The sequence below is a fragment of the Polypterus senegalus genome, chromosome 3, assembly GCF_016835505.1.
Source record: "Polypterus senegalus isolate Bchr_013 chromosome 3, ASM1683550v1, whole genome shotgun sequence".
Taxonomy (NCBI): Eukaryota; Metazoa; Chordata; class Cladistia; order Polypteriformes; family Polypteridae; genus Polypterus; species Polypterus senegalus.
Genome location: NC_053156.1, coordinates 61,954,711 through 61,971,061, shown reverse-complemented (window position 1 = coordinate 61,971,061; position 16,351 = coordinate 61,954,711). Strand labels below are relative to the sequence as shown.

Below are 16,351 nucleotides of genomic sequence, written 5' to 3'. Positions count from 1 at the left end.
ACTGTTCGGGCCTGAACAACATTAACAATGATAGATTTGAAACGAGTTATGATGCAACATCTGACTTTACAGCTACAGTATGTCACACACCTTTTAGCTGCAGAGACTGAATCAGATCTACCACAAATTAATACTGAAACATATTATTAACTTATTAAAAAAAAAAGAAGCTGCCCATCGCTTCAGCTGATGACTATTTTTATGTCTACTGACAAGCAAAAAGATTCAAATGTTAACCAAGAAGTTTTAATTAAATCCTCAAAGCTGCAACCTGTAAAGTGTGTAACTGGAAGTGCGTCTTAAATTTTTCATTCTTATTTACTTGCACATCCTGATTTGTGGGTTGTGACTATGGCCTGGATCTTCTTTTCTTTACTTTTGCTTTCACCTACACATTTATATCACTGAACCAACTCCCTGCTCACAGAGAAAGTGAATTGTGTGGCAGAATTAGAAAGATCATCAAGGGATACATGTGTTAAGTACATAACGTATGATCTTCTTAGGACCACCATCATATATTTAGGGGTGCTGAAGATGCTGCAGTCTGACACCCAGAGTATTTCAAATGTTCAACAACTCACAAAACACTAAGCTTGTTAGAGCTGCTTGAGATGCACCACAAAGTGCTATACAAGTTGAGTCATATAAAGATAACATAAACAAAAAAGCTTCTCTAGACAGCCATCCCAGTTTCATATTTTTTTAATTGGCATGGCTTACATGATACCTTCCCATTGAAGTCTGTATCCAGCAAGTCACTTTTTTCAGTTCCTTATTTTTGTTACTGAAGTTAGTACTTCTCTTATTTTTATTAAAAAAAAAAAAAAAAGTGTAAATACACAAAAAAAGAATGTTCAGAGTTTATATTGTTTTAAGTTGGATCTTGCAGTGTAAATTTTATTAGAAAAACTGAGACGATATCCCCCCATTTTCCTTAATTCTGGTAGGTAACACTGTGCATTCACTGCAAATAAATAAAATACATTCAATTGCAAAACCAAACTAGGAGAGGTGTCAGTCTCTTAGATCCACTACTGGAGACAGTCACTTTAACCTCTGACTGCATATTTCACATTTTATTTCAGACAAAGGGCACTTATGGCCATCTGGAATGGGTAAGTACGAACTGATGAATTGCAGGAATCATTAAGCCAGGCACAGATGATGCCCACATTGAGGCAGTATGTGGACTAAGTGGTAAATTAAGAAATCCTGATATTCCAAGAGTCTGTGCCACTCACCAGCTTAACCTTCCACCTTCCAATCCATTCTTATCTATCACCACAGTCCCCTAAGTAGAAACTTTCCCTGAAGGAAGGAAATGGTATTAAAGTTTAGTGGGAAAGACTCAAAAGATATTATAAGCTTGAGCAGGAGCACCTTGCCGTTTAGAATAAGAAACCTGCATCACCAATGGCTGGGTCAAGACAAAAGGGTCCATCCCATTACAAACCATTTTGTTTCACCCTCCCTTCCCTCCCAATTCAAGTCTTTCGGTTCTGCCGGTCCAGCGGAATAACGAATGCTGTGATGTCATCTCCAGATGCCAGTTTGTCATTGGCTAGCCTCCAGCCACGTTCTTTTAATACACCTCGAGATTTCATCACCAGCTCCTGTGCTGCTAGCGTGTACCTAAATGAAAGGAAAACAAAGATACCAAAGGAAAATTCAAGCGTCTTTGGAGCAAAATATTAAAATGTGTCCCTTTACACAACAAGTACCAAAATAAATTGGATCCACCACTTCAGTATGAGGTCTAGCCAACCACGTTTACTCATATCTATCACTTTGTCAAATTAACCTACTAACCTGTAAGAGTTGTTGTACTCCTGCTGTGACAAAAAGGCAGTAATGGTGTCTGCCACCTCTCTGTTTGTCGTGACGTCCCACAGGCCATCTGTGCCGATTATAAGGACATCATCTGGCCCATGTTCATGCTGGGAGAGGTCATACACTTTAACCTTAAGAAGAAAGAAAAGCTCTACAGTTAGGTACCAATATGAAAATATCATTTTAGACACAAAAAGAGGGGAATTCAAAGGAATGAGTTTCAACCATGGTTTGCTTTCATTCATGCACCTAACTTGCTCGTCCAAATCAGCTTCACCTTCATTTTTAAGTCTGTTCGTTTTGCATTCACATTATATAATTTAACAGCCAAAACCCAGCCAACACATCAGCTTTCAAGAGGATTAGGTTTGTTTAAAGTGTTCAAACAACTAAAAAATACATCACCAGGACTGGCAACAGCTGAAACCAAGTCCTTAAAATAATAGTGATATGTATACTCCTTCAACATTTATTTTAAGTCATCACACACCAGGATAATTCCTGAAGTTGCTCCATTGCATAAAAAAAACCAAATGTTTCCAGCACATCGTTTCTTTCTGTAAAGATGTAATCTATACTAATAAAAGGCAAAGCCCTCACTGACTGACTGACTGACTGACTCACTCACTCACTCGCTCACTGACTCATCACCAATTCTCCAACTTCCCGTGTACGTAGAAGGCTGAAATTTGGCAGGCGAAATTCTACGCGTATCGGTCATAACTAAATCCTACTTACGTACATATACTGTATACGGCCATAGCCTGCAGCTCGGTCGCCGTGTGAGGCGGAGTTGCGTCCTCCATCACCACGCCTCCCATGTAGTTGGCTGCCTGCCTATATTGCGTCCCCCATACCCACACGTCCCACGTAATTGGGTGCCTACCCATATAAGGCCGTTCGTCAGCAGCAATCCAATAGACACATTGCCGCTACGAGGCGTTTGTCATGCCTAAGACGAATACGATATTCGCAAGATACAAGTTTAGTGAGAAGACGCAAGGTATAAACGAGACTTTTGATCACTTTGTAACGGAGTTAAAACTGCTGGTGAAGGACTGTGCTTATGCAAACGAAGATGAGACGGTCAGGGATAGACTAGTGTTTGGCACAAACTCAGCAAAAGTGCGAGAGAAACTTTTAAGTGCCGGGTCTGAGCTAACATTAAATAAAGCCGTGGACATCGCAAGATCGCACGAGATAGCACAAGAACAGCTGAGAACCTTCGATGCATGTACTCCAAGCGGCTCACGTGAACTCACTGTGAATGCAGTACGCAGACAACAAGCAAGAACTCCAAAGAGCGCTCAACAAAAAACGCATTACACAATCGAGAAGGCAGCAAAAGAATATGAAGCGAGTGACGCATACAAGCATATTCATAAGTGCAGCTACTGCAGAAACAAAGCACACAATGGAAAAAGTCAATGTCCAGCTAAAGGAAGACATTGTAAAAAATGTGGTAAATTGAACAACTTCGCTAAAGTTTGCAGAACTAAGAAAGATAAACCCATGCATGCAGTGTGTGATGTCTCAGATAAAGAGGAAGACGAGCTGTTTATTGATGCAGTAAGAAAGGAACAACCCTCTGAAGCTGAACAAGCCTTTGTAGACATATCAATAGGAAAACAAGGTGTAAAGCTTAAGTTTAAATTAAGTTCATAGACACTCTGCCGCTAAATATTCGCAGGCAAATCCACAACTTACTACCGGGAATGCCTGTTAAACATCTTAGATTCACGAGTACCGATTTGGGTAGTGAACACTTCGACGAACGAAACCTGTTATCTTTACAACGGTTGACAAACGCGGAATGTAACTTGAACACAACACATCCTACAAATACGAACCTGATTGAAAGAAATAATGATAATCAAATCCTTGATGACAGCAACACTCATAACAGTCACAAAACAATTACATTGACAATCATGTTACGTTATTTTTAAAATGTTTCCTTTTCTTTTTCATAACTTCTTTAACACACTACTTCTCCGCTGCAAAGTGCGGGTATTTTTCTAGTTTTACTAATATTTTAATACAGTACAGGGTGTCCCAAAAAGAATATCGGAGTTTTAAAGAGCTGTAGCTTGGCACCCATTCATCAGAGACTGCAGAGCAACCTAGTGGCATCTTGAAGAATTAATCTAGTTTAATTTCGTATATAAAAAAAGAATATCGGAGTTTCAAAGAGCTATATTTGCTGAATTATACAAGTATATACAAAAACTGTTATATTCACGTGTTTCCTGCACAAAAAATGTTAGTCTTGGGGGAGTCTTGTTCATGTTCGATAACTGCATGAGGGTTTTCTTCACCCCAAATTCGTACATTATGACGATTTACCTTCCCACTAATGTGAAACATGGCCTCATCACTGAAGATAATCAAGGAACAAAAATCTTCATTGGTCTCCAAATTTTGCTGGATGAAAGTTGAAAACTCAACTTGATGTGTCTTATCCCCTCGTCTAAGGGCCTGAACCAACCTGCAGACGATACGGTTTCATAACCAACCGGCATCGAAGAATTCTCCATACACTTGACTTTGGTATCTGTAACTCATGACTTGCTTGTCGAACTGATTTCGATGGGCTCCGAGTGAACGCACTTTGCACTCGGGCGACATTCTCAGCACAGGAGGAAGTTCGAGGTCGCCCGATGCTTTTACTTTGCAGATACTCCCAGTATCCCAAAATTGCCAGTACCATCGATGGATGTTATTGTCATTCGGAGGGTCAGTCCCATATTTTTGATGAAATGCCCACTGCACAGTAGCAACCAATTGAGTTCAGGTGAATTTGCAAACGCAAAAAGCTTTTTGTTGTGGCACAGCCATAACTGCAAACATAACTAATCGAAACAATACACTGTTAGCTTTTTGATAAGCACTAGCACCATCTACCAGCAATGAAATGAAACTAGATTAATTCCTCAAGACGCCACTAGGTTGCCCTGCAATCTCCAATGAATGGGTGCCAAGCTCATTAAAACTCTGATATTCTTTTTGGGACACCCTGTACTCAGAATGAAACAGAAAAAGCATATCATGTTGAAAAAATTTATATTGCTTTTCCCCAGTTGTGTTACAGTTGGAGCACAGTAAAATCATTCATATTTGTAATCAGTTTTCAAGAAATCTTTTGAAATTCATTTACAATGCTAATAATTCTGTCATGTTTCATTTGGAGTGACTGTTTAATTTTCCTGGCTGTAGTGTCCACAGACTTGCACTACTGGTCAATTTTCATGTTTTTTTTAATCTAAATATCACTAAAGTGATTAACAAATATAGCCAAGGCATTAATAATGTTGCTAATGGAGAGGACTGTTTGAGTTGACTGATTTTTTTAATTTACTATTCACTTAAGGTTGCAAAGCTCCATTTTCAGCAGAGCCATTCCTTCTATGTCCTAAAGGACAGCTCCCTTAGCTTATCGTTAATTAGCCATGTGTTAATGCTCATTGGCTATTAGAGAAAACTTTCTAATTGCATTAGCACCTCTGAAACCTGTTAGTTTGTTCACTTGTGTTAACAAGCACCTGGCATTCCCAAAGTTCAGTTCTGAGTTCAAGAATGGCCAAAACGAATCAGCTTTCTCAAGAAACATGGCAGTCTATTCTTTTTTTGTAGAATGAAGTTATTTCGGCTGACAGATTGCCAAGAAACTGAACATTTCATACAAAGGTGTCCATTATTGTCTTAAGAGAAGCGAGCAAATTTGATTTCACTGGAATAGAAAAAGAGGGAGATGGCTGCGATGGACAACTGCATCAGAGTATAAGAACATCAGTGTGTGTAGTTTGTAGAAACAAACGCCTCACTAGTCCTCAGTTGGCTTTACTAAGTAAGCATCAGATGCCAGTGTCATCAGCAACAGAAAAAAGACAACTCTAGGATGCTGAGTGTAGTCTGATCTGTCTAGTGGCTGTGTTCTTATGACCAATATTTTCTTCTAATTTGCCAGCTTCACACATGGCTTTTTCTTTGAAACTCTGCCTCTGTGTTGTATCCATATACATAACTGCTTATGAAGTATTATTCTTTCACATTCTATAAGGTATATTTTATTTCTGCTTATTATTATTATGTACTGAGTTTGCTATACCTTTTTATTACACATTTATATTTTTCTGTGAGAAACTATTCCTTGGGCTCTAGGTTTTTTGTTTATAAAGATTTCTAGGAGGGCAAAGCTTTTAGCAAAACACTGATTGGTTTATTGAACCTGAACAACATTATCTTAAACTTATAAAAAGCAATGAGAACGTCACAACTTCTAGAACCCAGACAGATACTGACCTGCTCAGCCCTGAGGCTTTTGAATTGCAGGCCTCTGTAACCTTTCATCCTCTAAACTTCTCCACACTCCAACAGCACCTGTAGTAAATAATGGCTGGAGAACCAAGAGCGCCTCATCTAACAGAAAGAGAACGCTGTAGCTGCTGCTAAATTTGATATGAACTGTACACTGAACAATTATGTAATACAAGCTAATCAACGTGTTGGGACTGGTTTTTATCAATGTAATTTTGTCAGCATTATGACACTGAAATTGCACTGCAGATGAAACTACCTTATCAGAGTAAATTTCCCAACAGACTTGTGGAGCTAATCATTCCCTGCTGGTCTCAACTCTTTTTCAAAATTCACACTTACAACTGCACTTCTCTCACCTGCTAGCCCCATAATCCTCTGCAGTGAGTTGACATCTTTGAATTGTGTCACTGTAACATGTACAAATGCTCAAAATGTCGGTTGCATCACTGATATTGGAGTCTAATCTATTATGGTGGCTCTTCATTATATTGTATTATAGGTGCTGCCGATCGGTGGCGCAGTGGTAGCCCTGCTGCCTCGCAGTTAGGAGACCCGGGTTCGCTTCCCGGGTCCTCCCTGCGTGGAGTTTGCATGTTCTCCCCGTATCTGCGTGGGTTTCCTCCAGGTGCTCTGGTTTCCTCCCACAATCCAAAGACATGCAGGTTAGGTGGATTGGCGATTGTAAATTGGCCCTAGTGTGTGTTTGTGTGTGTCCTGCGGTGGGTTGGCACCCTGCCCAGGATTGGTTCCTGCCTTGTGCCCTGTGTTGGCTGGGATTGGCTCCAGCAGACCCCCGTGACCCTGTATTCGGATTCAGCGGGTTAGAAAATGGATGGATGGATGGTGCTGCCGATGGGAATGGAGGTGTAGAATTAAAACTTTATGGGGTATGTTAAAGCAGAAGCAACATTTCACATATCTGTTACTCTCCTAAAAATTCCACCTTATGGCACTAACTTTATGTCCATTTAAGTCTTCTGCTGACATCACTCAAAATGGCAGGATCTGCTAACATGAGTGGAGGAGAATACAGCATTTGCCTGAGTGTAGTTCCCGCCTTCCCAATCCCACTTGTCATCTGCCAGCTTTTCAGCATCTGTACTATGTCCTGATCTTATATGTTGCCTTATATAAACAACATATATAGCCAAATTAAAAATAACACAAACAGAATAATAAAAATAATAATAATAAAGTCAGCAATCTGTTATCTGACCAGCTTCATCCAGTTCAGAGTCATATGTGCTGGTAGCCATCCTGACAGAATTTAGCACAAGGCAGGTCCCAGCCCAGGATGACACGCCAATCCATCACTGGGCTAACTCACTCTGTCACAACATGGCCATTCTAGAGTGGCCAAGTAAACTATTGTGCATGATGTTGAGATGTCAGAGAAACTGGACTATGCAGAAAAGGACCCACAATGACATCAGGAGACTGTGCCAACTCCGCACAGACAGTGTCTGTACTGAGATTTAAACCCAAGGCTCTTAAGCTGTGGAACAGCAGTTCTAACTGAAAATGGAGAGAGAGAATCAATCATCAGATGTGCAGAACTGAATGGCCCTTTTGCAAAAAGATTCCCAACGGCTACCCAGAACAGCAGGACATCAACTGTGTCAGTTATGTGATCAGGTGGCTGATCCCAGCATAACCAGGCATATGCAGAAGGTCTCCAATTTCCATTAGAGTGTCAAAGGGCGTCTGCCTAAAAAAAAAATAAATTTAGTTGACCGCTCACTCAGTCAGGCCTTGTTGTGTTTGTTTTGCTTGCTGTAGTGCATCTACGACAAGAATAGACGAGAAGGGAAAAGGTCCTGTGTCTGTGTGAGAAAACGGATTAGTGGCTCCCACATCATAGCGCCTCAGGGATGAACATAACAATTCTGGGTGAGTCTAGGCATATAATACCAGTTGAGGAGATTTTAGTCTCCTGTGTTGTTTTTTTCCCCATCTTCCATATAAGACTTCACAATTTCCTGCAGTTTTCTTTAGCCTGGTTGCAAGACTGTCCTCAAGCCACTCCCATGGTGATTATATTGTATTTTTAACATCTAGCAGCCACAGCTTAAGTTTATTCTGAAGTCTGTGTTGTGAAGAGTTTAGCTGTTAATCGAAAACTGCCCAGTTGTTTGACATTCTGAAGTGTGGATGAAAATCAAACTGACAGAGCAGAAGTGTTACCCACACCATGCGACACTTCAAGTTCACAATGATTTGTTCTTATCTCTCCCAGGAATGCAATTCCTTTTGCATGGTTGAGATTCCCTTTAATTGGTTATTAAAGCTGCTTCAGACAAACACTCATTGGTGTGCATGATTTTCATTGCCAAGCCTTTATCTTTCTGAGAAGGACTCTTCTTTGACACTAAAAACTGCACCACTGCCGTAAGCAACAAACAAGCAATGAAGATCATCAAAGATTAATATAGGAGGTATTTACACCTGTAAAGATGTTTCTTGCAGGTTCAATGAAACTCCCATCATTTGAAATACTGTATAATGACCAGAAAAGTGGTCACTTAACATGAGAGGTAGATTAAATCATACCAAGTTGAAAATAACTCTTATGATGTCCTCTCATGTTTTTGCCCTGACGACTGAACTGTAGACCCAGATTGGTATGTCACTAATAAGTCCATCTAAAGAATTTAAATCAAGGATACTGAGGTTGGGAACACTAACCACCGCACTAGTGAAAAAGAAAATCATTTCCATTGTAAAAAGCTTCCTATTTGGAAAAATCAACTTTATGAATTCCTCTCATTTCCGACCATGGAAGCAAACTCATGTCTTTCCACTCTATACTACTTCTTAGAATTAGCAGCCTGACAGGGTAATACCAGAGTGCTTTGGTTGTTGTAGACAGAAGGAGTGTTCACAAGATTCTGAGTCTTGTTATAATGCACATGGAAAAACAGACATTGTGGGTGGGAGAGCTCTTTGTTTAGACAAGAACAGGCCATTTAGAGTAATAAACTTGCCAGTCCTATTTACCTGGATTATCCAAAAACATCAGGTTAAGTTTCAAAGGTCCACATGTTCTCCTGTCTACCACACTACTTGGTGTTCTTTGACTGAAAATCTCTTTACTATTTTAATTTGCAATATAACTGGAACAGGGACAGACCCTCATTTACATCTTTCCCATGTTCTATAATGAGATTAAAAACATATGGAAGAAGATGATCCGCTGTCGACAGCAGGGTGGGTAGCGCTGCTGCCTTGCAGTAAGGAGACCTGGGTTCGCTTCCCGGGTCCTCCCTGCGTAGAGTTTGCATGTTCTCCAAAGACATGCATGTTAGGTGCATTGGCGATCCTAAATTGTCCCTAGTGTGTGCTTGGTGTGTGTGTTTCCTGTGGTGGGGTGGCGCCCTGCCCAGGATTTGTTCCTTCCTTGCACCCTTTGCTGGCATGAACTGGCTCCAGCAGACCCCTGTGACCCTGTAGTTAGGATATAATGGGCTGGACAATGACTGACTGACTGATCCGCTGTGGCAACCCCTAACGAGAGCAGCCGAAAGAAGAAAAAGATAAACTTTTTAACATTTGTGAAACTTCTGGACTCTACATGTTTCAAATCTTTTCACTTCTGAGGAATGAGGTTTCATGTGAACCACTGCATTGACTTACCCTTTCATCTATCACACTTTTCATATCACATGTAATGCAAAGTTTGTCAGTGTAATCAATCACCTCCTATTAGATGGAAAAAGGGCCAAAACGAATGAAGAAAAAAAAAATAAATATTGGGGTACTATTCAATACCAATGACTGGCGTTTTAATAACTATGGCACTAATCCAGGTGGCAGCACATGTTCATTCCAGCCAGTTTGGCCCAGATCTGTCGATAGTCAGATTTGCTAATAGTGCAGATTTTGCCTCTTTATGAAATTCAAAAAGAGGCTTATTGTTGTCACAACTTTTAGTATGTGGCGTTCATAACAGTGTTTTTTATTTAATTTAATTTGCTGTTTAAGACCACTTTCTTCATTGTTGTTTACCCAGTTGCCACTTAACAACAAACAGAAATGACAGTTGGAACATCACACCAAACTACATTCCCCATTCACTGACTACTAATTTAAAATATGGTTTGAGTAAAAACTTGTAGGGATTGTGGGACTCCAACATTAATGTACTTGTGGAATTTGGGTCTTAATAATCAGTCCTGAAATGAGAAGATTAAGTGGCTGGTTAGCTGTCCACTCTCAAACAACTTACCTCTGGGTAACAAGACAGAAAAGGTTTGATATAAATGTTGGAACTGTACACCTTTAGGTCATGGTCACCTAAGCCACGGGTCACCCCTATTGTTGCCATCACCCGAGCCTGAGAAGAACACATATGGAAAGAGAGAAAGAGGAACAATTTAGAGATGTGTCTTTTTTCTCACCTGCTACATCTCTGGTACCCCATTGCCGCCAGCTCACTATGAAAACCAAACCAATGAAAAGCCTAAAGAGATCATTTAATGTCATGCTAAAGAGAATGAAAGATGACCATATGTCATGCCACATAAAACCCTTCTAAAGGAAATGAGAGAATAGCAAACATTCAGTGTAACCCATAATAGCAGCTCCAAAAGATGGAACACTTGTGGCATCCGAAGCTAGCTAGATTAAGAAATGGAGTACATCAACATGAAAGCAGGGCTTAGAACATGCCACTCTGGGAGATTGTGGTCATCACATAATGAGTTTTATGTTTTTTGATTGTAAGACCACATGCATATAAATTAGTGAAAATAGACAGTAAATCAATTCTTACTAACCCATCAAGTTTTATAAAGTTAAAATTACTTTTTTGCCTTCTCCATATATTAACGGAAATTTCAGATCATCTTCTTGGATCGTCTTATATGCCCTGAAGAAGAAAAAAAAAAAAAGCACAAACAACATCCATGAACAAGTAGGACAAACAGTGACACTTGACATATAATTTATCAGTTGGTTGAATGCTTTCAGATGAATTTTTTATAAAATTCCCCATTAAAAAGAAATCACTGCAGGGTAATCAGTAGGAAGACTATGTCATAGCTCAATTTAAATGTGACAAACGTACAGCTACAAGAAGACATTGTTCCTCTAGCTTCTAATAGGAATCAACAGCAAAAACTAAAACATAAAATCTCCATTTTATATAGTTCCTAGAAGGCAGCACCTTCCCCATGTGCTTTTGCAATCAGAGTGCAATTATTTGCATACAATGGATCTTTTACTTTGAAATAGAGACAGGCAACTTGTGCAGGGTCACAGAGTGAGCCAACTGTGTTAATTCTCAATCCAGAAAGTTTACATTTACCAGCCAGTCATGGTGTGGTCCCTATAAAGCATCTTCTTCCCGACCTCCTTGTGCTGGATTCTTCGGGGAAACTCAATGTGTGTAAACTCATTTCCAAGGAGGTCTGGCTTTAGAAATCCCTGGGAACAAGACAGCATTCATTAATCACACAGCTCAAAACACACAAAGCTGTTTTACCATGAACACTTTACCCATACCGTATGTTTGTCTCCATAGTAAAAATTGAGATCTTCTTGGTATATTTCTGCATGGCTAGGCTACATATTGAATTTTTGATTTGATATTCAAGAAAAATCAATATGCATAAGCCAGTACAGTGATGTTTTGTCCTTAAGTTTGGTTTTCTGCAACTTCTTTTGAATGTTAAATAACCTCCACAAAATCTCCAGCACTGTTTATACGCATGACTTCATTGACAATGCCCATGTTGCATAGTGATGGTGAGAAGTGTGAGCGCAAGGATCATATGAGAAAGAGTTTAGAACAGGTATTGTTAGTTCTACTGGTTGAAATTGGTTTGGTTTTACCTGGGATGTCATTGCAACATCTGGAGATAAAGCATATTACACATACAGTATGAGGATACCATACAGGGATGTGTGATGCCTGTGACGTGACCTCCTCTCTGCCCAACCAAATGTGCTTCTACTAAGCAGAGTTCCATAAAACAGTCGTTGTATGCCGTATGAAATGACAAGCAGTAGGGGAAAGGAGATAACAGCTGCCGTGACTAAATGTATTACAAAACACACTTTCACCTATTTAACTTGTGCCCCAGAAATACTAGTACTTTATCAGTTGTCAAAGAACTACACTAACCGTTAATTAAAGCCAACGCAACATATCTGCATTGTGTAACCCTCATCTATCCTTGTATACACATATCGAGATACATCAAATATTGTATTTAAGGTCAAAATTATTGCAATATCAGTTTAAGTCCATATCACACAGCCCTAAGACTTTGTATTGAACTTAGACAAGGGGCTGGACTGAAATTAACTTGCATTGATTTACATCTCAGTTGATCAATATTATGTGCTTAGTAGTCTACAGTACTGACTTTGATAGCAACCCACTGAATGGCCTTCAGTGCCAAAGTCAACGGAGTACAAGTCACCGTCCTAAAAATTGATACATTTTATTAAATATTAAAAATAAAATAAGGTGAGACCAGGCCATTTAGCCCAACAAAGCTCGCCAGTCCTATCCACTTAATTCCTCCAAAACAGCACCAAGTTGAGTTTTGAAGGTTACTAAAGTCCTACTGTCTACCACATTATTTGGTAATTCATTCTTTGCTTCTATGGTTCCATGTGTGAAGGAAGACCTCCTAATGTTTGTGTGAAATTTACCTGTAACATGCTTCCAACTGTGCCCCTGTTTTCTTGTTCTACTGATTTCAAAGTAAAAATCTGTACTAATTCTCTTCATAATTTTGAACACCACTTTCATATCTCTTCTTAATCTCCTTTTGCTTAAACTTAAAAGGTTCAACTTCTTTAATCTTTTCTCATACTGTAATGCAAACTTAACTGTCATACCACAGTCTCAGAACAACCACACCTGTGAAGCAAATTTCATAAGTTACTATTGGATACCAATCATAACATTTTTGCAAATCTTCAAAGTATATGTAAACAGGATTGGCAAATTCCATGATACCTAAATTGGTGTATAAGTTTAAAGAGTTGGTGCACTGTCCCATGTTCATGGTTGAATCCACTTCGTTCCTTCTGGACCTTAAGTTCAATAATTACACAAATTCTTCCCTTCCAGCATGACAGTACAGACTTTCACAGAATGGATGAGCAGTGTGATCTGTTAGTAACTGGATTAGCAATTAATGTGGAAATAATTTAGAGTGAGCACATTTTTAACAATCCTGACATGTTCCTGGAGGCCTTAAAACATAATAGAATTATCTTCTTCAACTTTACTAACTTTCATGAAACACCTTTTGAACCCTTTTCCAATATTGGTGCTACTATGACATTTATTTTTGGATAGTCAGGGTTCCATCATATTCCTTTGTGCATTATTCAAAAATTACAGTAAATGTGCAAAGTAAAAACTTACTAAATACTGCAGTCGTTGCCTCTCTGTTTCAGGTGTAAATTCACTGGACACTGGAATAATTTCATTGTGGCGTACTATGATTGCTCTGGAATGACAAATACCATTCATAAGAGTTTTGATGAAAGCGGACCATTCTGCCAACGCAGCTCATCATTTCCTTTTTATCAAAACTGTTCAAATATCACTAGTATGAGAACTAAATGTCCGTGTGGCTCTCAACTACATAACTTTTACTTATATCTTTTTGTGAAGTATTTTCTAGCATTTATGCCAAATTAAATTTACACAGATTCTGCTTGAGCCCACGTCTTCTTGTTACATCAATCCTACAAATTCTCTTTATAAACACTTCCTCCAAGTCACTTCTTAATCTTTTATTTCTAAAATTGAAAGATTAAACTTTTTCATACTCTGCAGTTCTGCAGTGTACCATCCGTTTAGCTGTCCTTTTATTTTAAACTTTCTCAAGTGATGTTAAGTGGAATCCAAACTGCACATTCCAGATGAGGCCTCACAGGGATGTTATAAGGCTGAAGCTTAGCCTCCATTGACTTGTACTGCATGCAGTGTGCTATTCATTCTAACATCCTAGTAGCTTTTAATCTGTAGTCTGTGGGAGGAATGCATTTAAGAATTTCATTGTACTATGTACACATGTCAATAAATCTGAATTTGAAAATTACCATTTGCCAAACAATGACAAGTCCATTTTAACCCTCAGATCTTTCTATTGAGAGACACAGAAGAAAACAGAACTAAACTGTTCTGTATTGCTAATATGGTTCACTGATCTTAAATGGATTTGTGATGCTGTTAGTGTGGGCGTTTGCGTTAGTGTGCCCACCACAGATGATTCCTTTACTCTACTCAGTGGTGCCAAGAGAGCCTCCAGCCTCCACAATTCTAATATTAGAATGAAAAGGTTTAAAGAATGAATGGAGGAATACCTTTCAGCAGTTACATTGTAGGTCTGTTGGTATATCTGGCCTCATTATTTTGCTGTAAGACCCACATGTTTTTCCAATAGTCAGATGGCATAATATTATTTTGTGAAACAATATATTTTAGTGAAAAACAAATTTAAACTCAAATAGTTCCACCAGTGATGGTAAGTCATCCAGGCAGCAAAGTATCATCAAATTATGACACCTCTTGAACTTCTATCAGAGATAACGGGACCCAATTCTCAGAAATGTTCCCTTTTTTGTTTTATTTCACCAAACAGTCCTTCAAAAGATCTCAGGATAAATCAAGTGCTGAGCAGCAGGTACTGCCTTACTGCTCTCATGTGAATCTAATTATTATCCTGTATTTTTCTATTGACCAAGAAATGATCACAGGTTTTTAATCAAGGTGAAACAAACCTACAGATGCAGAGAGTTTATCCTCAGCTCCTTTGTGGCTTGCTCAGTGACTTTAAAATGTTTGCTTTGCGGTTTTATGATGATGAAGGCCTTCTTTTCTATGAAAGTCTTCAGTTCTGAACTGTCCCTCAATGTATGTTGAAGCAAAGCCAGAGGTTTACAAAGGTTTCAAACTCCTAGTCACCAATGATTGTTCTCCAGTGGTATTTCTTCAGGAATATTTTTTTCTTAGCCAGACGTGACTAGAATATATGTGGAAAGAATTTCACTGTGATGAAATGAAACAAAGCTTGTGACATTTATTTGGCAAATAGTTTTCAGTTTTACTTTACTTCTTTATACCAACAGCAATACAACCTGTAAAATGCCCGATTGTGACTCTGACTGTCAAGTTAAAGGTTTTCTTTCTTTTTAGTCATTCTGGTGTGTGCTCAGACCATAGTATGTTTGTGTGTTTATCTATTTATTTATAAAGAGCTTTTGTAAAAAGCCAAATTCCTTCTGGGTACAAATAAAGTTCTATCTATCTTTAGCCATACACTTTTAAGGCTGGTACATTAATTTGAAAGAGTACCCTCTTATATGTCATGGTGGTGAACCCATGTTGAATGAATGGTTCTCATTAGTCTATGAAAAAGACTGAATCTTCATAATCGAGCCTTTTCTATTTAGATCTTATTTTTGCCTGCCTTTCATGTCCCCCCCAAAATCCAATGAAGCCTTGTATAATTTTTATCAGAAACTCAGTTTGGATTCCTGACTTGAGCAGGCAGGCCTGTGTAATTTAAAAAATCCAATTTATAAATCAGCACCCCTCTGAATACTCCAGGATAAATGGTGTGGGTTTAAAGCCACATTTACCTACCTGCTGTCCCCAGCATTGGCCACGTAGAGTTTGTTATTTAAGCACAACACAGCCAATGCACAGCAGCCTCCAGCAATGCTGTAAGACGTTCTCTCTCGCTCAATTTGCTCATCCTGAATTAAAAAAAGAGAAATTAATTTCAGGCCTGTTGCCACAAGCAGGTTTAAAATTTTGGACATTCAGGCTCCATCACAGCCCAGAATTAATACAATACAATACAGTTTATTTTTGTATAGCCCAAAATCACACAGGAAGTGCCGCAATGGGCTTTAACAGGCCCTGCCTTTTGACAGCCCCCTAGCCTTGACTCTCTGAGAAGACAAGGAAAAACTCCCAATCTGTTTGAAGTGTTTTATTAGCTATTTCACTACTCTCTTGTTGCTTGCAGAATTTGTCTTAAGACAGCTTGGACCATCTGATACTTGGATTCTGTTAAAGAACGAATGTATTCTTTTCTAATAGACCTTGATATATAAACCTATTAAAGTTGACAGTTAAACTCATGGCCAAATGAAAGCTCTGCATTTGATTTTATAGACAACTATAAGCCATTTAAATTAATTGAAAAATTATTACAAATAAAAT

The 16,351-nt window shown here is 38.8% G+C and overlaps 1 protein-coding gene across 1 annotated transcript in view; it reads right to left on the bottom strand.

The window, feature by feature from the left end:
- Positions 1-689: 689 nt before the first annotated feature.
- The window catches only part of ppm1j (protein phosphatase, Mg2+/Mn2+ dependent, 1J), a 121,493-nt gene continuing 105,831 nt past the window's right edge, over positions 690-16,351 (bottom strand). The window contains exons 4-10 of the mRNA XM_039747301.1: positions 15,767-15,879; positions 13,538-13,622; positions 11,459-11,577; positions 10,957-11,020; positions 10,379-10,486; positions 1,813-1,964; positions 690-1,635 (exon numbers count right to left, since the gene is read on the bottom strand). Coding sequence (XP_039603235.1) covers positions 1,488-1,635; positions 1,813-1,964; positions 10,379-10,486; positions 10,957-11,020; positions 11,459-11,577; positions 13,538-13,622; positions 15,767-15,879 — 789 coding nt within the window. The 3' untranslated portion in view covers positions 690-1,487. The remainder of the gene's footprint in view (positions 1,636-1,812; positions 1,965-10,378; positions 10,487-10,956; positions 11,021-11,458; positions 11,578-13,537; positions 13,623-15,766; positions 15,880-16,351) is intronic.